The sequence below is a fragment of the Scyliorhinus canicula genome, chromosome 3 (genome assembly GCF_902713615.1).
Source record: "Scyliorhinus canicula chromosome 3, sScyCan1.1, whole genome shotgun sequence".
NCBI classification, from domain to species: domain Eukaryota; kingdom Metazoa; phylum Chordata; class Chondrichthyes; order Carcharhiniformes; family Scyliorhinidae; genus Scyliorhinus; species Scyliorhinus canicula.
The window spans coordinates 221,750,886-221,771,777 of NC_052148.1; the positions used below are offsets into that span (position 1 = coordinate 221,750,886).

The 20,892-nt window shown below is 50.7% G+C and overlaps 1 protein-coding gene across 11 annotated transcripts in view; it reads right to left on the reverse strand.

The window, feature by feature from the left end:
• Nucleotides 1–20,892, reverse strand: part of map9 (microtubule-associated protein 9) — a 181,389-nt gene that overhangs the window by 34,258 nt on the left and 126,239 nt on the right. For 9 of the 11 annotated variants that reach the window (XM_038792282.1, XM_038792281.1, XM_038792276.1 and 6 more), the window contains one exon: nt 6,726–6,887. In XM_038792282.1, the coding sequence (XP_038648210.1) occupies nt 6,726–6,887 (162 nt within the window). Of the gene's footprint in view, nt 1–6,725; nt 6,888–18,547; nt 18,739–20,892 lie in introns of all 11 variants that reach the window. The other 2 variants (XM_038792286.1, XM_038792285.1) reach the window with 1 other exon arrangement.

The window sequence follows — 20,892 nt, forward strand, 5'->3', positions numbered from 1 at the left end:
ATATTCTTTTGATATATCCTGCTATTTTTGCTCTGACTTTTCAGCCACAAATTTTCAACTTACATCCTAACTCCCTGCATTCTGCTTTTCCGACCTCCCTTTTTAAAAATCTATGCCGTTTTTACCAATGTGTGTCCCGAACATTGGCTATTCACCCTCCCCCTCCAGAATGTCCTTTAGCTGCTCTGAGAGATCATTGACCCTAGCACCAGGGAGGTAACATACCATTCTGGAGTCTCATTTGTGGCCACAGAAATGCCTATCAATTCCTCTTACAATTGAATCCGCGATACCTATTGCATTTCATGCTTTGTACTCTTCTCCCGTGCAGCAGAGCCAGCTGTTGTGCAACAAATTTAGCCGTTGCTGCTTTCCTCTGAGAGGCCACACTCCCCAACAGTATCTAAAGTAGTATATATGTTTTGCAGGAGAATGACTACAGGAGATTCCTACACTGCCTGTGAAGGCCTTTTGCTATTCTTGTTGGTCACCTATTCCCTTTCTGCCTGTGGAGTCTTAGCCTGCGGTGTGACCACCTCTCGATACATGCTACCTACGCTAGTCTACATCTCGTGGATGCTTCAGTGTCCCAGCCACCAGTCCAGATCTGAAATCCAGACTTCCAAGAGTTGCAGTTGGAGATACTTCCTGCATCCATGTTGGCCCCATGCATTTGAAATGTTCCGGCTTCCCACATACAGCAAGGGAAGCACACCATAGTCCTGCTATGACTTACCTCTGTTGGAAGATACTTAAAATCAAGTGATATCAATTAATATCAATGTGAAGAATTGATCGAGTGGAGCAGAGGCTGGGGGCCCAGGGCCAAACAAAGTGGAGGAGGCGGTGGGGAGCACGAGGAGCAGTTGGCTTCATTGGCGGCCAATATGGGAGTAATCTGAGAGACCCAGAAGCGGCTACAGGAGAAGGTAGAGGACCTTGAGAACCGCTCCAGAGGCAGAACCTATGAATTGTAGGGATGCCTGCAGGCATTGAGGGTGTGGAAAAGCTGATGGGAGAGGGGGCCTTTGACCGGCCCCTGGAAGTCGATCGAGCGCACAGGGCACTGATGAGGAGGCCTCAGGCGAACGAGCCGCCTAGGGCAATGGTGGTAAGTCTTCACCGGTTTTCCTAGATAAGGAAAAGATTCTGAGATGGGCGAGGCAGTCGAGGAGGCACCTGGGAGGGGAGTGAGCTGCAAGTGTATCAGGATCTGGGCCTGGGTCTAGCGAAGAGGAGGGCCGGGTTTAACCGGGTGCAGGCTGCCATCTTTAAAAAGGGGGTGAAGTTCAGGATGATGTACCCGGCTTGCCTCTGTGTGACCTTTAGCAACAAAGAGCACTATTTTGGAACACCAGAGGAGGCGATAGAATGTTTGAGAGACTATGACCTGCCAGATGAAGGAGGACATTGAACTGTGGAGGAAGGCTGCGGCGATGAATGTGGTTTATATTTCCCGTTTTTCTTTGTCCCTGTATCTTTTGATCTGTTGGTGGTTGGGGAACTTTTCTCCTCCGAGATGTTTCGATGCAGTGAGAGGGTGAGTGCAACTTTTGTGCTTTTGGGTTTTAGAACATAGAACAGTACAGCACAGAACAGGCCCTTCGGCCCTCGATGTTGTGCCGAGCAATGATCACCCTACTCAAACCCACGTATCCACCCTATACTCGTAACCCAAGAACACTTAACCTTAACCTTACTGTTTAGGACACTACGGGCAATTTAGCATAGCCAATCCACCTAACCCGCACATCTTTGGACTGTGGGAGGAAACCGGAGCACCCGGAGGAAACCCACGCACACACGGGGAGGACGTGCAGACTCCGCACAGACAGTGACCCAGCCGGGAATCGAACCTGGGACCCTGGAGCTGTGTAGCATTTATGCTAACCACCATGCTACCGCGCTGCTTCTTTTCTTGCTTCTTTGTTTTTCCTTGTTACACTGTTGGCTGCAAGGTGTGTGAGCGATGGGGAGGGGAATCAGTGTGGGCGGGGGGGGGGGGGGGGGGGGGGGGGGGGAGAGGTTTAGGCGTCTTGGGCGGGGGTTGCCAGGCTAGCTGGGCAGGCTAGTTAACGGGAACCCGTGGGGGATGAATAGGTGGTTAGTGAAGTAGAGGGGGATGGGGTTGTTTTGTTTAGGTGAAAGGGGGGTTGTTGATGAAGGTGTTATTGCTGTGGCATTATATGGGAGGGAGGGTGATGGTGGACATCCAGGGATGGGCCTGGATGGTGGCGTGGCACGAGCGGGCGGCTGGCCTAAGAAGGGGTATGGTTGATCGGCCGGGGATGAGGCTCCGGCCAGGCTGGTCGCATGGAACATAAGGGGGCTGAATGGGTTGGTCAAACGGTCGTGTGTTTTCGCACATCTCAGGAATTTGAACTCAGATGTGGCCTTTTTACAAGATGTGGAGATCACCTGATGAAGGAGCTGCGCTGTTGGACTTTAACCGGGTGTTGTAAGACTTCTTACTGTGCTGTTTACAAGAGACACATTTGAAGATCGGGGACCAGACAAAGCTAAGGAAAGGGTGGGTAGGGCATGTTTTTCATTCGGGGTTAGATATGAAGGTGCGTGGAGTGCCAGTGTTGGTCAATAAGCGGGTGGCGTTCGAGGTGGGGAATATAGTAGCGGATTTGGGGGGTGGGGGAGTGAGGTTCATGATGATAAGTGAGAAGTTGGACAGGATGCCAGTGGTTCTGGTAAATGTTTATTCCTCAAACTGGAATGATGTGGAGTTCATGAGGTGAGTATTGGGGAAGATCCTGGACCTGGATGCGGCTGATTATGAGTGGGGACTTTAACACTATCATTGATCCGGGGTTGGACTGGTCGGGCCTGAGGTTGGGGAGGTATCTGTTATAACCTGCCTGCTTACAACTGGCTGGGGACTAATGACAATCCCACAATCCTATGGGACTATGAGCTTCCCCAATGAGGGGGACGGAGAAATCATTAGCAGACTCCCTACATAAATAGAGCTGGCCAGTTTGGAACCAGCAGAGAGAGAGAGTGAGCAGCAAGGAAGTTGCTGCTGCTGCTGTTGTATATATATGTTATTGTAAATAAATGTTATTTCTTTGTATCCTGAAAACTCGTGCTGGATTCTTCGTGGCCCTCACAAAAGTATCGGCAGTGGCGAAGGAGCTGAAGGGGTTTATAGAGCACATGGGGGGAGTTGACCCAGTTGAGATTTCGGAGGCCATGTGCACAGGGCTTACTCACGTATCAATTTTTGTGTGGTGGGGTGTCATTGTTGGCAGGGGTGGTGGACGCAGGATACTCGCCGATTGTGGTCTCGGACCACGCGTCACATTGCGTGGACTTGCAGGTAGATCGGGGCGCCCAGCACCTGCAGAGGAGGCTGGATGTAGGATTGCTAATGGAGGAGGAGGTGTGTGCGGGGGTGAAGGCCGCCATCCAGTGGTACATGGAACTAAACAACATAGGTGAGGTCTCGGCCGCTACACTGTGGGAGGCACTTAAGGCAGTGATTAGGGCGGAGTTTATATTGATCTGAGCACACAGGGAGGAGGAGCGGGCAGAGATGGCAAGGTTGGTGGATGAGATTTTGCGGGTGGTTAGGAGGTACCCAGGGGCGGGGTTTGCTGAAGGAGAGGCAGAAGCTCCAGATGGAGTTTGAGCTGGTGTCCACAAGGAAGGAAGTGGGGCAGTTGCGGAGGTACAGGGGTGCAGTGTATGAGTACGGCGAGAAGGCTAGTAGGATGCTGGCCCAACAGCTCAGGAGGCAAGAGGCAGTGAGGGAGATTGGTACGGTGAAGGACAGCAACAGCAAGGATGGAGTGGTATTGGACCTGGTGGAGATGAATGGGACAGTTGAGGAATTCTACAGGAGGCTTTATGAATCGGAGCACCCAACTCGGTGTGGGGGAAAGGAATGCAGTATTTTCTGGAGGGCTGGAATTCCCCAGGGTGGAGGAGGGGCTGGTAGAGGGGCTGGGAGTGCCCATTGGACTGGTGGAGGTGACGGAGGGCATGGGGGAAATGCAGGCAGGGAAGGCCCCGGGTCCGGCCAGCTTCCCAGTCGAATTTTATAAAAAGTTTTCGGGAGACCTGGGGCCCCTGCTGGTAAGGGCATTTAATGAGGTGAGGGAGAAGGGTGAGCTCCCCTCTACGTTATTGCAGGCCTCAATATCTCTGATCCTGAAGAAAGATAAGGACCCGGAGCAGTGTGAATCCTACCGCCCAATATCATTATTGAATATGGATGCCAAGTTGTTGGCTAAGGATTTGGCCTCGCGATTGAAAACTATGTGCCAGGGGTGATGGGGGGGACCAGACAGGGTTTGTAAAAGGGAGACATATGTCGGCTAACATCAGGCGTCTGTCAAATGTCATAATGATGTGCCCGGAGGGACGGAATGCAGATTTGGCGGTCACGATGGATGTGGAGAAGGCCTTTGATCGGGTCGAGTGGGAGTATTTGTGGGAAGTATTGGGGCGGTTTGGGCAGGGGTTTGTGAATTGGATTAGGGTGTTGTACCAGGCGCCGGTGGCGAATGAGTTTGGGGTACTTTAAACTGTCTTTTGGGACGAGGCAGGGATGCCCACTCGCCCCGTAGCTCTTCACCTTGGCGATAGAGTCACTGGCAATGGTGCTTAAAGTGTCGAGGGGTTGCAAATAGATTGTGTGGGGGGGACATTGGAGCATAGGGTTTCTTTATATGTAGACGGCCTGTTGCTGTATATATCGGACCCACTGAAAAGCATAAGGGATATTATGGACATTTTGGTGGAGTTCGGCTGGTTTTCGGGGTATAAATTACACCTGGGGAAGAGTGAGGTCTTCCCAATCCATGCGAGGGGGCAGGAGAGGAGGCAGGGTGAGCTGCCATTTAAGGTAGTGGGGGCAAGTTTCAGGTATCTAGGCATCCAGGTGGCACAGGAGTGGAGCAGCTAAACAAGTTGAATCTGGCCCGGCTAGTGCAGCAAATGAAGGGGAAGTTTAAGAGGTGGGATGTGCTTCCGCTGTCACTGGTGGAGCGGGTGCAGTTCGTGAAGGTGACTGTGATCCAAGCTTTTTGTTTGTATTCCAGAACCTCCCAATTTTTATCTCAAAGGCCTTTTTTAGAAAAGTTAACACAATGATATCGGGATTTGTGTGGGCGTGGAAAGCTCTACGAGTAAAGAAGGCGCTGTTGGAGTGGGGTTGAGGAGGGGGGGGGCGGATTGGCCTTGCCAAATTTAATGAATTACTACTGGGCGGCAAATATAGTCATGGTAAGGTAGTGGGGGATGGGTCAGTGTGGGAGCGGATGGAGGTAGCCTCGTGTAAGGGCACTAGCTTGGGAGCACTGTTGACGCCAGCCAGGTACACCACAAGTCCGGTAATAGATGCACCCCCGAGGGTGTGGCGACTGTGGCGGCAGCACCTGCTGCTTGAAGGGGCCTCGGTTTGGGCTCCGATCTATGGGAATCACAGGTTTGTTCCGGGGCGCTGGACACAAGTGGTTTGGGGATTTATTCGTGGGTGGCAGCTTCCTGAGCTTGGCGGACTAGTAGAGGAGTGTGAGTTGCCCAATGGAAACGGGTTCTGATACTTACAGGTGCGGAATTATGTGAGAAAACAGATGCTGTCCTATCCTGAGCCGCCGCCCCTGGGGTTGCAGGACAAGGTGCTGTCGAAAACGGGTTGGTGAGGGCAGGGTGTTAGAGATCTGTAAAGAATTAATGGATTGGGAGGGCGCCACGATAGGAGTAGTTAAGCGAAAGTGGGAGGAGGAGCTGGGGGAGAGCTGGAGGCTGGGTTGTGGGAGGAAGCTCTGAGGAGGATGAATGCGTTTTCGTGTGCCAGGCTGAGTCTCATTCAATTTAAAGTAGTCCACAGGATGCATTTAACTGTGCCTGGAATGTATAGGTTCTTTGAGGGGGTGGAGGATAGGTGTGGGCAGTGTGCGTGGGGGCCCACAAACCATGTTCACATGTTTTGGGCCTGTCCGAAGCCGGAGGGAATTTGGTGGGGGTTCGCTGATGTGATGTTGGAGGTACTGAGGGTGAAGGTGGTCCCGAGTCCAGAATTGGCAGTGTTTGGAGTGACGGAATACCTGGGAGTCTGGGGGGGGCGAGAAAGGCCAACGTTCTGGCCTTTGCCTTTCTGGTAGACGGATCCGATTGGGATGGAGGGATTCGGAGCCACCGATACCAGGGGGTGTGGGTGAGTGACCTCATGCATTTCCTTAAACTGGAGAAAATTAAGTTTGCCTTAAGGGGAGTCGATGGAAGGGTTCGCCCAGAGATGTAAACCGTTCATTGACTTCTTCCAGGACAGCTAAGTCAGCAGGGAATTGGTTGGGGTTAACATGAAAAGGTGGCGGCAGAGAGGGTGGAGGGCTAGGCAGTGAGTGTGGGTTGTGGTTGTTGGTTACTTATTTAGTTATGATGTGATCTCCTGTTTGTTTTCTTTTTGACCTTGGTTTGATGTTTATTTGTAAATGCCTTAATACTTTTTTTTCCCCAAAAAAGACAATTGTTAGACCTCAACGGGAATACTGTGTACAATTCTGGGTGGCACATGAGAGAAAGTATGTGAACGCATTGGAGAGAGTGCAGAAAAGGTTTCCAAGAACGATTCCAGGGGTAAGAAACTTCAGATATGAGGATAGATTGGAGAGGTTTTTCACTGTTCTTGGAGAGAAGGCGGCTAAGAGATTTAAAATTCTGCCCAATATATTTCATAATGTATCTAAACAAATATTTCTCATTGCCTTTTTTGCTACTGCCTTCTGTTGTTTATTGTCTTCTTCTGCTTCATGCTTTTTCCTTTCTTCTTCTTTCTTCTTGCGATACGTTTCTTTAAGCACACCTTTCTTCTTTGCCTTCCACGCCTCAAATGAAGCCATTGCTTCTTTTTTGCTTTCACTCTTCTCCTTTTAAAAGAAACAAAGCAACCCAAAGTTATAACTTTCAGAATATTTTTGAAAAATGTAATACATTTTTTAAAAGTTGCAAATTATTTCAAGCATAGTTTCCCAGCCGACATTCCTTGTGAAAACTGCCCCTCATAAGAACCCCTGAATATTAAGATACTGCATTTTCTATTTATTTTCCATCCAAGTTTCTTTTCCTTATGTCTCTTCTCTTTCAGGACAAAACTTACTCTGTGATACATTTCCAGGGCATCTTGTGTGGCAGCAGCCTTTCAGGCTTTTTTTGCCTTTGGTAACAAAAGGTCATTGAGCTGAAATCTTAACTCAATGGGTACAACCCAACAGCCACACTGCGTCTGAAAAGCAGCTTGTCGTGGCACAGCATGGCCGATAAAAGCCGTATGAGCCTGCTCCTGGGATCTACCCAGCTCGCAACGCATCACTCCTTAGTAAATCTGCATATTAGAGCGAGACAGTTTGTATCACTGTAATGTGCAGATTCCCAAGGCACTTGAGGCTTTGAGGTTCATCACCTTGCCTCGGAGACCTCAGATGGGTGCTGTTCAGCACTGGTCCCCACAAATGGGGACCAGTTGGAACTGCACTCGTGGGGGTCTCCCAAGGTACCTGAGGCCCCCAGCTGCATAATTTTTGGACATGGTGGTACCCTGGCTCTTCTTGGTGCCACCTGGGTGCCAGTCTGGCACTGCCAAGGTGGCACTGAAGTGGGATAATTAAAATAATTTGATGTTAAGATGAGCATTAACAGCATTGAAGTAGACAAATGTAGTTATGAGCATTAAGAACTTTTAAAAGTACACTACAGTAGAGCTCTTTCTCAGCATGATGGGAAATTTAGTTCATACGATAGGTATGGGGGAATCCTTGATCAAGGATACTTCCTGATACAGCTAGTCCAGCAGTTATAACAATAACATCTTTCACAGACAAACAGGACAAGAAGGAGATAAGGAGAAACTGTAGGAGGAAGAAACTGTGAGGTGCAGAAGTCTTTGGAGTGTACGTCACTTTTAAACTGGTACTCAGTTGCGGATATACTGGGAGTGACAACACCTTGAAGAAGTGTAGTGCAGATCATGGTGTCAGTCAGCAGGAACAGCGCAGGGAATAGAAAAGCAGTTGTTTTAGGACATTCCATAGTTAGGGGCAGATAGGCAGTTTCCATGGCTGAAAAGGCAAAAAGGAAAACTAAAATACATTTGTTCCTCTTCCATATTCTCTTGTTTAAGTTCTGCTTTTTTTTATAAAGGACAAAAGGCTGGACTGATAAAATGGCGCAGCTTATCACATGATGGAAATTCTAGAAGAATTTTTAAAAAAAATTTAAATCCAATTAAGGGGCAATTTTGCATGGCCAATCCACCTAGCCTGCACATTTTGGGTTGTGGGGGCGAAACCCACGCAAACACGGGGAGAATGTGCAAACTCCACACGGACAGTGACCCAGAGCCGGAATCGAACCTGGGACCTTGGCGCCATGAGGCAGCAGAGCTAACCCACTGCGCCACCGTGCTGCCCTTCTAGAAGAATGATAGAAGAAGAAAACAATACCCTGAGAGCCCCAGTGCTAAGAGGAATCAGCCAACTCTTATAGCACAATTTAAACTCTTCTCCATACCAGAGCAGGCAATCATCCTACACCGTTGAGGTGGCAGAGTGACAGTAACAAAGAGCAAGAGGGGACCGGGCAAAACCAAACCTCGATGCTCAGTCTATAGTCTCCCCATCCAAAATCAAGAGCAAGTGCATGGGCCAAGAGCAAAAGATTGCACTTCCACAATCCCATCTCCAGACAAAGGACAAAACAGATCACCAAACCACCAGTACCGCACTCAGTAGGACAACAGGATTTCTTGGGGCCAGGAATGAAAACGAATATAAACTGATCCAAATCGGTGAACATGGGGGAGACCCTCTCCTGGGGCAGGAGGGCCAACAGAGTGACCCCAAAACTGGGGAGCATTCAGGGAGGGAGGGAGAGCCAACACCCATCTTCCGCACCGGGATTTGAGAATCCCCCCTGTGGTAAACCACGTTATTGTATTATATTCATTGTGCTGTATTGTACATGCCTGGGCTTGTCCAGGCTGGCTCTGCCTGTGGCTCCTCCCCTCAGGCTTCTGTATAAAAGTGGCAAGTCTCCGCCTCCGGACCCAGTTCGGGTCCAGAGGCAGGAGACTTGCTGTTTAGTGTATTAAAGCCTCAGTTACACTTATCACTCGTCGTCTATTATTGATGGTCTATCACCCCCCCCCCTTCCCCCCCCCCCCCCCCCCCCCCCCATCCCAAAACCAGGATCAGTCAAAGGAAGAAAGGATTAGGCTACCCAAAATCAAACATAGCACCGTAACTGAATGTCCATGTCAGCAAGGCCAACAACTAACACCACCGTGGCTAACCCTCACAGGCACCAGTATAAAGAGAGAAGCAACACCCCCCAAAATTTTCAAAGTCAGAGGTAACGTGAAGAACAAGAACTAACCCCTCAGATCCACAAACCACTTCTGTATTATTATCTCGGCAAGAACTGCCAATCAACCGCCAAGTGGCCCCCATGCAACTCCTCAGCAGAATAAGGACAATTACTGGACACACCCTTCGGACCCTTCCCCAACTTTCACCTCTCCGGATGCAGACCTACCCAAACCAGACTCCCCCATTACACCCTCAAGGCAGGAACTCCCATCCAATGAGAAACAGGGTACTAACAATGGTGCTGAGCCTGGCCTAGCCCAACATCGCCACAATGAAAAAAGAAGGATTGGAGAATTGGTTCCAAGGACTCCCTTGGCACGCAATCCTGATACCTCTCCAAAACAAAACCTATTCAGTTCCAGACAGAACACGACACCTCCCCGTAAAACGATCAAATACACACCAATACTTCGTGCCCGAAGAGGATAAGAGAAGAGAAAAAAAAACCCTACTGGGAGAAACCACCCAACCACGCCACCTACCACCAGATAAAGGATATTCAGACCAACCTCATTCACAAGAGCTCCGATAGTAGTAGAACTGACAAAATTGAGACCCACATCAGGAAATGCTCCCCAAAGGGGAGTCTAACAAACCCCAATCCTCAACAGAGGAATACACGGTCTGCCGGGCCTGAAGAAGCACAAACGCAGCCCAAAATTTAAAACAAAACTCCCTCAAACACAGTGAGTGCAAATCTAATCTTACCACCCATATCCCCTACCGCCCCACCCCCAAACCAAGGATCTATTAGGATAAAGAAATTATGCACAAATCCCAAACTCAATATTCGGCTCAACATGATAAAGCCTTATTAAATCAGGATAACCAATGGTGCAGGACAATCCCACCCAAAACAGTTACAACCCTGCAAACTGATGAATAGACAACATTAACAGACACCACAAGATCATCAGGGTGCAAAGTCCAGGATAACAACTGACAAGCGAGGCAGTCATCAGGATAAAGAAAAGTCCACTGGAGAGCACTCTTCAGGATCTTCCAAAGATTCCGGCGAATGGAGCACGCATCTCATTAGTTCCAACATGTCATCTCGACTGAGCCTAGTTGGTCAACTACCTAGGTTGCAGCAGTGAGAGGACAGACCTGCCAACTCAGGCAATCCCAATCCCTCTTCACTGATAACAAGAACAGGACCACACAAAACCAGGGGTTGGAAGGCAAACCCAACCCCCGGGCTTGGATATCGGATTAAATGTGTTCCATCAAATCCAAGCTGCCCGTCCTCCAGATCGAGATTCATGGCAGCCAGTTCTCAAACTCGGCTGGGAACATCTATACCACCTTGCTAGAGACACTGGACACGAGTGGGCTCATCACCGGCTCCCATTTGTCCTCCCCAAAATTCCTCAAGGTGGATTATAAACCATGCAACAGGAACTGTGCGGAGGCACCAGAAACAGTACTCTCCCAACAACCAGAACCTTCTCATGCACTGCCACCACCTCCATAAAGATGCCTCGCAACTCTTGAAATTGGGCTTTTATGTCCTGCGTTATACAGCCGGATCACCTTCATCACAAGCAGCCATCATCCGTTGGTGTGCACTGTATCGTTAGGGTGGGAAACCTCTCAAAGGCAGCTGTGGCACCAAAAGCTAGGCCCCACACCAATTCCCTCCACCCGCCATGAATCAATGAAGATTAAAGCCTATTGTCTCAACTCAAAAGTACTGAAACATTGACCAACAAATCTTGGCACATAGTAAAAGCCATGTAAATTTAAAAATACATAAAAGAGATGTACACAAGGATAAAAACAAGAATTGAAAGATGAGCGGAACCAGAGCTCGCATAAACACAGCCGCTCCCGCGCTCATATTATTTAATCCCCGTTTCTGAGTTAAATCTGGGCAAAGGCTAACTCATCAAACTCCTGGAATATATCACTCCTTGCACAGTATAAACATTCTAGCCAAGTCAACACAAAGGACTAGTGGATGAAACATCTGCACCAGCGAGCTCGGCCAAAAGGCAGAGCTATTTGCGACTCCTCATCTCTAATGCTGTGCTAATAGTTCCACAGTTACCTGCTCAAAATACAACAGGTTTTAACAAGGGCTTCGTTATCTTAAACCTGCTCTGAAACCACCTGTCACCTGACAGAGACTTGAGCTGTTTGGATTGCTTTAATGATACAGCTTTTGCATTCTATCTCCAGTTGCAGTTGAGCCTCAGAAGATAAGCCCAAATTAGCAGCCTGCCTCTAACCTCTATCTCTCGCAAACTCGGATCTCCATAAAGAATCCCACATTTTACCTAGAGTGAACTAATTCTCAGATTGTATGAATAGTTTGCCAGGCAAAGCCACCTAAAACAACCTTCATTGGACATTGACTTACTGGACTCAGATGAAACAATAATTCTGATTTTTGTCTGTGGTGTTTTCCCAATTTCCCCCCCCCCTCTTTTATTGTATGAATGCAAATGGAGTTCGGGGTGGTATTGCAAACCCACTCTCCACGTTTTGTGTATGTGCCTTACCCCGTATTTTAGTGTATTTCAAGTTTACTGTGGGGATATTGATAAAGGATTGGATCAGTCCAAAACTAAAGGGTAAAGAAAAATACACCAGTACTTATAAAGGGGGAAATCAAAAATCTAAAACGTCTTTCTGTTTATTGATGGGCAGTGTGAGAAGAAATCAGGTCTGCTTAAATTCATACCCCTCCTCAGTTCTAGAAGTGTTATCATGAGTCCTACATGTGTTGCCTTCTTGTTGCCTGGGTAAAGGACACTATGGAGAGGGTGCCAGTAGGAGCTTGAAGGTACAGTAGTAATTTCGAAGTACCTCCCTGTACCATACACCAATGAGAGTAGAATACGAAGAAGGGGAGTATCAATGCATGGCTTGAGACATAATGCAGGGGAGAGGGCTCTGGATTCTTTGGACATTAGAAAAAGCTGTGTGTCGGAGGCACATATTCAAATGAAAGACGCTACACCTCATCAAGACTGGACCAATGTTCTTACAGGAAGGTTAACTAGTGTGATTGGCAATGGAAAGGCACCACAGGCATATCTGATCACTTCCTTACATCATTCTCCACCCACATCCTCCTTCCACGCTTCAACTCTACCTTCCGTATTCCAAATCTTTGCTCATGTATCCAAGAACTCTAGTTGGACATGATTTACCTTGCCATGATCTATTCTTACCACTCTCATCAGTGCCACAGTATCACTTGCAATAGCCTATATTCCTGCTCCTGTAACATTACCTCTGGCATCCCCTTGAATTTTCTGAATCATACGTTCCAAGAAGTGGCCACTACACAGGCAAAGAGTTCAGCATGGTCAAATGGAAGAGTTAGAAGAGTCAGGAAGTGCAGGTATCTTCAGGGTAGGTGCCAGTCTTCACCCTGTGCATAGCATTAGAGACTGTTGGCAATGATAACACCTAAAAGGAATGCAATTCTGAAAATTGCACCAATGCACAGGAAGAAATAGCCAAGAGTAGATTTTTAAAATTTATTCTTTCACAGGATAGAATCATAGTTGTGGGCATCACTGGCTACTATTTATTGTCCCTCCCTAATTGCCCTTCAGATGGTGGTGGTGAGTCACCTCATGCAGCCCATGTATTGCAGGAACAACCACAGGCAAAGGGACTTCCAGGATTTTGACCTAACGACAGTGAAGGAATAGCAATATAGTTCCATGTCAGAGTGGTGTGTGACTTGGAAGGGAGCTTGCAAGTAGTGGTACACCCATTCCCGTACCAGCCTCCCCGGACAGGCGCCGGAATGTGGCGACTAGGGGCTTTTCACAGTAACTTCATTGAAGCCTACTCGTGACAATAAGCGATTATCATTTTCATTTCATTTCATCTACTGACCCTATTCTTTTAGGTGGTATAGGTTATGGGTTTTGAAGGTGCCATCAAAGCAGCCTTCGGGTGTTTGTTGAAGTGCATCCTGTATGTGGTACACAAGATACACTTTACAGTGTGTATCGGTGGGGAGGAAATTAATGTTTCAGGTGGTGGGTGGAGTGCCAATCAAGTGGGCTGTATTGTCCTGGATGGTGTTGAGCTTACGTGTTGTTGGAGCTGCACTCTATGTAGTTGGAGAATATTCCATCACAGTCCTGATTTGTAGATAGACGATAATCTTTGCGGAATCAGGAGATGAGTTACTCTCTGCAAAATTCCCAGCCTTCGACCTGCTTTTGTAGCCACATTATTTATATGGCTGACCAGTTCAGTTTCTAGACAAGGGCAATGTCCAGGATGTTGATAGTGGGAATTCAGTTATAGTAACACCATTGAATGTCAACTGGAGATGTTAGATTCTGTCTTGTTGGAGATGGTCATTGCATGACATTTGTGTGGAATAGAAGTTATTTGTCAGCGCACGCCCTAATGTTGTCCAGATCTTGCTCATATGGACACAGACTCCTCATGAATGCTGCTAAATATTGTGCAATTATCAGTGAACATCCCCACTTCTGACTTTATTCATTGCTGAAGCAGCTGCAGATGGTTGGGCCGGAAACTGTCCTGAGGAACTCCTGCAGCATTGTCCTGGGACTTAGATGATTGCCTCCCAACAATCACAACTATCTTCCTTTGTGTTAGTAATGACTCCACCAGTGAATACTGTTCCCCCAATTCCCGTAGATTCCAGTTTTACTGGGGCTCCTTGTTGCTGCACTTGGTAAAATGTTGTCCTAATGTCAAAGACAATCACTTTCCCCTCACCCCTAGAGTTCAGCTCTTTTGTCCATGTTTGGACTAAGGCTGTAATGAGGTCCTGGCAGAACACAAACTGAGTGTCAGGGAGCAGGTTATTCCTGAGTAAGTGGAGTTTAATAGCATTATCAACAACTCCTTTTTTTTCATGTTTTCATTGAAGTTTAAAATTTTCTAAAATCTTACAAAACATAAATTATTTTATAAAACTCTGAAACATCAAACAAGGAAAAAGATACAAAAGGGAACACAATCCCACACACCCCAACCTCCCCCTTCCCCAAACCCCCCTTCTCCCCTCCTCCCTGACAGTGATTAGTTCCTTGAAGTAAGTAATGAAAAGGCTGCCACCTCCGGTAGAACCCTTCAACCGATCCCCTAATGATGTACTTAAACTTCTCTCGGTATAAAAACTCCAGTAGATCCCCAAACCATGCCAGGGCATTTGTTGGGGCTGGATACCTTCACCCCAGCAGGGCTTGCCTCCAGGCGATCAACAAGGCAAAGGCAAGGACATTTACCTCTGCCCCTATCTGCAGCAAGCAACGGAACGTGATAAAGGTCCACATTAGTCACCAAGAGGGATACATGGGTGAGTTACTTATCTTTGTTGTTAATTATCCTTTCATGTTCATATAATATTATTATTATATTATAAGACCCTCCTGCTGTTTTAATTATGTACTTTAAATTGGGGGGGGGGATGGGGGAGGAATTCAGTTGCATAGAAATTTAAAAACTCAAAGTGCAAAGGGAAAGTAGAAGTGCAGGTTAATGATTAGGCAAATTGTGAACAAATAATGAGAGGAAGGGATAGAGCATGTAAATGTCACATTAGACCAGGGAATCATACAAGAGGAGGGAATCATACAAGAGCAGATAATCTTTTAGTGGGACAAACTTTGTATCTGAATGCATGTAGGATTAGGAATAAAATTAATGATTTCATACACAAATAAAGACAAAGGGGCATGATTTGGTGGCGATCACTGAGCCATGATTACAAGAAGATCAGGGGCGTGATTCTCAGAGGCCGCGCCGGAGCGACCTCGCCGTCGTGAACTCCGTCGAGTTTCACGACGGTGTGAAATGGCCCCGATCGCGACCGATTCTGGCCCCGGAAATGGGCTAGGAGTAGGGCCGCGAGGAACACAGGTGATGTGAAATCCGCGTTGTCAGCGTGCGACGCCCGAATGATGCCGCACTGCGTCTTAAAGGGCGCGAATTACGCACGGAAGGACCCGGAGAAGAAGAAGGAGGAGAGATGGCCGAGCCACGAAGAGCCACCCCTAGGTTCCGGGACACGGACCTGGGCACCCTCCTCGTTGAGGTGGAGCTACGCAGGGCCATCCTCTGCCCAAGACGTGGACATCACCAGCCGTCTAGCTCAGTGCGACGCTCTTGGCGTGAGGTTGGCACGGCAGTGAGTGCTGTGGGGCAGACCCCTCGGTCCAGGGAGCAGTGCAGGAAGAAGCTCCATGACCTCACCAGGGCTGCCAGGGTAAGTGCCACGATGGTGCCCCCGTGTCACAACCAACCCCCCCCCCCCCCCCCCGCCCCAATGTCCCTCATCACCCCCCCGCCCCGGGCACGAGGGGGAGGAGGGGCGAGGGTGAGTGGAGGGGGGGGTGAACATTGTACCCGACCCACATGAGCGCCGTGAACCCCTGGAGAGATGTCATGGTGGAGCTCCAACTTTCCCCCCACCCAGCATTAATGTAGCCCATATCTGAACGCCCTGATGATACCCGCCTACTTGTGATGCTCTATCCATGCCCCCTCCCTCCCCAACAGGACAAGATAGCGCACAACAACCGCGAGTGTACGAGAACCTGAGGGGGTTCGCCTGTGCTGCATCCCCTAACCGTTTTCAAACAGAGGGCACCGGACCTCGCTGGGGGATCCGCCATCTGGGAGGACGCGCAATGCGAGGTTGGAGGCGCAGAAGCAAGTGAGACAACCCTGCATGCCCCCCCCCCCCTCAGCCCAGCCTCTCTCCCCTCACACTCTGCCCACTGGACCACCCATCCTCTCTCCCCTCACACTCTGCCCACTGGACCACCGTACACCCGGCCGAGCGTGTCTCACGAACCCCGTATCATTCTGTTCCCCAGGGCCAGCCGCCGAATGTCCAGGACCGTCTCGGCCAACACAGCGCCGACCATCTGCAACGTCACCCGCACCCAGGGTCGCACGCCAGAGGGTGGCAGGAGGTCCGCCAGGAGGGCCATCCTCTCATTCTGGGACTCTGGAGGGGGACGCACAGAGGACGGACAGTGACAATAATCATGGCTGCGCATTGCCCGAAGGTTGGGCCATGAGCCACCACAGTGACGGCGACAGTTGACGTAGACGCACAGAGGACGGCCACGGAGTCACCCGGTGCGGAACATTACATGGGCCACGTGCGCCCTGCGCCGGGCCATGAATGGGACCGGGACACACCGGACGAGGACCTAGAGCTTGCAGCACTGCTGTCTCCCACACCATCCACCATGCCAGAGACACTCACCTCGGTTGGGCAAATAAGTGATGAGGCTCCTGGGTCACGGTCTGGTGTGCACCACACAGCCGAGCAGGTACAGCAGGTGGAGTTCGGAGCAGCCGAGGGGCTGGACGGTCGGAGGGCAGCCCAGGCCCAGCAGCTGCCGCCCAGACAATTCCCAGGTTCCTGGATGAACTTGACCCACCCAGACACCCGATGCCTGTGGAAACCCAGGGACACAATGATGGGATGACGGCCATCTTCTAGCAGTTGGAGGAATCCATCCGCGTCCAGGAGCAGGGAGTGGTGCCGCTCATTGCAGCCACCCAGGCCGCACCAGTGGCGTCCGAGGTCGAGGCAATGGGTAAAACGGTTTCGGCCATTGGTCAGGTTCTTCTAGACGTCGGGCTTCACGTGCACGCATCATCCATGGACCAGGAAAGGGCTGCCCTCTCAGGCAGCAATGCGCCAGAGCCAAAATGACATTGCCGCCGCGCTCCGGGCCCTGGCCGAGTCTCACCAGGTCATGGCCCAGTCCAAGCAGTCCATGGCACAGTCCCAGCAGTCAGTCGCGGAGAGCATCGACCGCCTGACGCACGTGCTGGATGGCGTCGCGCACTCACAGGTTGAGGTTGCACAGTCCCTGGCAGGAATGTCGCACTCCCTGGGCTCCGTCTCTGCGAGCATTCAGACTCTGGTTGATACCGTTGCAGGCCTCCAGAACTGGCAGCGCCAGGTGTCGGTGGGGCGTCGGGGCACGTCACCGATCGCACCTTCGTCCCACAGTGAGTCCCGGGGGCCACCGGGCTCCCCGAGGGAGGAGGAGGTTCTGGGGCCCGTCCCATTAACTCCATCACAGGGCGTCCCTAAACGCTCGGCCTCCCCCTGTTCCGTCCCTGGCGCATCTGGTGGGCAGCGGGCAGAGCAGGGTGGCACCACGTCATCCAGCACGCCCGCCGAGCAGCCTGGCCCATTGAGGCCGGGTCGCCCCAGGAAACGCATGCCGATGGGGAGCCATGTCGCAGGGCATGATTCTCAGCAGTCCGCCTCCACTCCTGCTGTACCATCTGGGGATACACTTAGACGCAGTGGTAGGGCCCGTAAGGCAAGGAAGTTGCACACATAGTAAGTTGGCACGGGTGCAGGGCACAGTTTGGTTGTAGAGGCTAGGGCATCTGTATGTAACTTTCACTATTAAACTCACTGTTGCACCTAACTTGTACGACTCCGTGCTATGTCCGGTGCCACGGGGCTCCTGATGGTGACCGAGTATCGCTGGGGTTGACGAGCGATTAAACGTCGGTGCCGGGTGTGCAGTCCCTTCCACCCCCCCATCTCCCACAGTTGGACACCGTAGTCCTCAGCACTCCGACGCCAGCTACCCCACACGGGCACGTGATGGAGTGTCCCTGACGAACGCAGTGACCACCGAGATGGATGGTTCAGCTATTGCGATGAGTCAGACTTTGTCTAACGAATATGAGCTCACAGCTCATCGCAGATCGGGCTGTCATCATTCAACATGGCACTGATCACACCCGCTGACACAGTCATCAATGTAGTGCTATACCGTAGTGCCGCAGTGGTAAGGTGATGTCGAATTGGAGCAGTGTACGCGGAGCGGGGGTGCGGGGGGGGGGGGGGGGGGGGGCTGTGTGGTGTCCATGTGCACGACTGGCGATGCAAGTAGTAGTGTTCAGCGATCCCCTCCCACGCGTGAACCTTGTGGCCACCAACGCGTTGCATGCCCGCTGTCCTTAACGGTGCCGTCGTGCAGCCTCCTGGACATTACCAGCACGGGCCCGGGTCGTCTCTGTGTCCTGCGCCCCACGCCCCACCCTGCTGCATGCCATCCTCCTCCTCCTCATCCTCCTAACCACCATGCACTTCTATATCAGTGCCCGGATTCTGTGCCTTCCTCACCGTTTGGGGGTCAGTGTTCCCCTCGGCATCCCCCTGAACATACCGGCCATGAGTGTCTGCGGCCTGTGCGGCGATGACGGGCCACTCCGCGGCCATCCCCTCTGCTGCAGCAGCAGCCCCTGCATCTGCATCCACTGTAGGCTGTTTCAGTCGACGCTGCTGGATGGCCAACTGCAGTGCAGCGGCTCCAACCACTGCGGTGAACATCGCCGTCTGATTGGCATACATGGTGATCTACAGAAGGGTGGTGGGGGGCAGAGAAATGACATGTTACACGGAGGTTCTTCGACACCTCAGCAGCCGGCTGCCATGGGATACCTGTGTGCCCCGGTGGCCTGGTTGCGCTGCTGACACGCGGCCAGCCTAATCCCTGGTCACTGTCTGCGTCCGACGGTCAGTTAGCACCGTCCTCCTTACCAGTGCGCCAGTGGGCTCTGCCCATCAGCCACACGAAAACCTGCGGGCGTGTCCTCGTCACCATCCTGCCATGGCAGGGCGGCTGACATGTGGCGTCCGCGGATGGATGACCCCCTCCACTCCCTCCCTCTCCCCCTCCCACCTCCACTCCCTCCCTCCCTCACCCCCCCACCTCCACGCCCTCCCTCCCTCACCCCCTCCCACCTCCACTCACTCCCTCCCTCACCCCCTCCCACCTCCACTCACTCCCTCCCACCTCCACTCACTGCCTCCCTCCCTCCCCCTCCCACCTCCACTCACTCCCTCCCTCACCCCCTCCCACCTCCCTCACTCCCTCCCTCACTCCCTCCCACCTCCCTCACTCCCTCCCACCTCCCTCACTCCCTCCCTCCCTCCCCCTCCCACCTCCACTCACTCCCTCCCTCTCCCCCTCCCACCTCCACTCACTCCCTCCCTCACCCCCTCCCACCTCCACTCACTCCCTCCCTCTCCCCCCCACCTCCACTCACTCCCTCCTTCTCCCCCTCCCACCTCCACTCACTCCCTCCCTCCCCCCCCCCACCCCCTGTTGGCCGTAGCGTACTCGGGGAAGCCTTCCCCAGTCTGCGGAGCCTCTGGGACAGTCTGGTCACCCACCTCTGTGTTCAGCGTCAGCCAGCACGACTGGCTGACGACTGGATTTAGCAGGTGTAAACGGCGACGGCGTGAACTGGGGTCACGCCGTCGGGACTTCGGCCCATTCGGGCCGGAGAATAGCGGGGGTACCAGAGAATCGCCATTTTGGGTGTCTCGGGCGATTCTCCGGCTTGCGCTGCACGGAACACGACGGAACCGATTTCGCCTGTTGGGAGAATCGCGGGAGGGCGTCAGACCGGCATCGCGTGGAAAATTGGCGCGGCTGGCGATTCTCCCAACCGGCGCGGCCTCGGAGAATCCTGCCCCAGGTCTGGGAGGTGAATATCCAAGAGTACTCAGTGTTTTGGAAGGACAGACAGAAAGGAAAAGGAGGTGGTGTAGCTTTGTTAGTAATGGAAGGATCAGTGCTGTAGTTGGAAATTATATTGGCACTGGAGATCAAGAGGTGGAATCAGTCTGGGTAGAAATAAGAAATAGCAAAGGAAAGAAATCCCTCGTGGGAGTAATCTATAGGTCCCCTAATAGTAGTTCCACAATAGGACACAGTATGTGATGACTAGGAGATTTCCATAGTAACTTCTTTGCACTGTTAATGTAAGCCTACTTGTGACACTAATAAATATTATTATTAATCAAATTAGCAAGGGTAGCCTCGAGGGAGAGTTCAGAGAGTTTATAAGTGATTGTTTCTTCGACCAATATGTGGTCAAATCAATCAGGGAGCAGGCTATTTTGGATTTAGTGTTGTGTAATGAGATGGGATTAATTAATCATCTTGTAGTGAGTGATCCTCCAGGGAAGAGTGATCATTGCATGCTTGAATTTCAATATCAGTTTGAGGGCAATAAAATTGAGTCCCACACTAGTGTTCTGGGGTTAAACCAAGGTAATTACATAAGCATGAGGACAGATTTGGCCCTCTGGGACTGGGCAGAGAGACTAAAAGTTAGGACAACTGATGAACAGTGGCAGACATTAAGGAGATGTTCAATTCCTCCCAACTAAAATATAATTCAGAGAGGAAGAAAGATTATACGAAGGGGAAAATGCATCCATGGCTAAGAAAGGAGGTTAAAGATAACATAAAGGCACAAACTAAAGCATATCATATTGCAAAAGTCAGTGGCAGGCTGGAGGATTGGGTAACTTTTAAAGACAAACAAAAGATGTCTAAAAAAGCTGTAAAAAGATCTAATGTAAATTATTGAAAAAATCTAGTGCAAAATATAAAAAAGGATAACAAAAGATTCTATAAGTATATAAAAAAGAGTGTAGCTAAAGTCAACGGTGGTCTCTTTGGGAACGGAACTGGGGAGTTAATAATGGGAACACAGA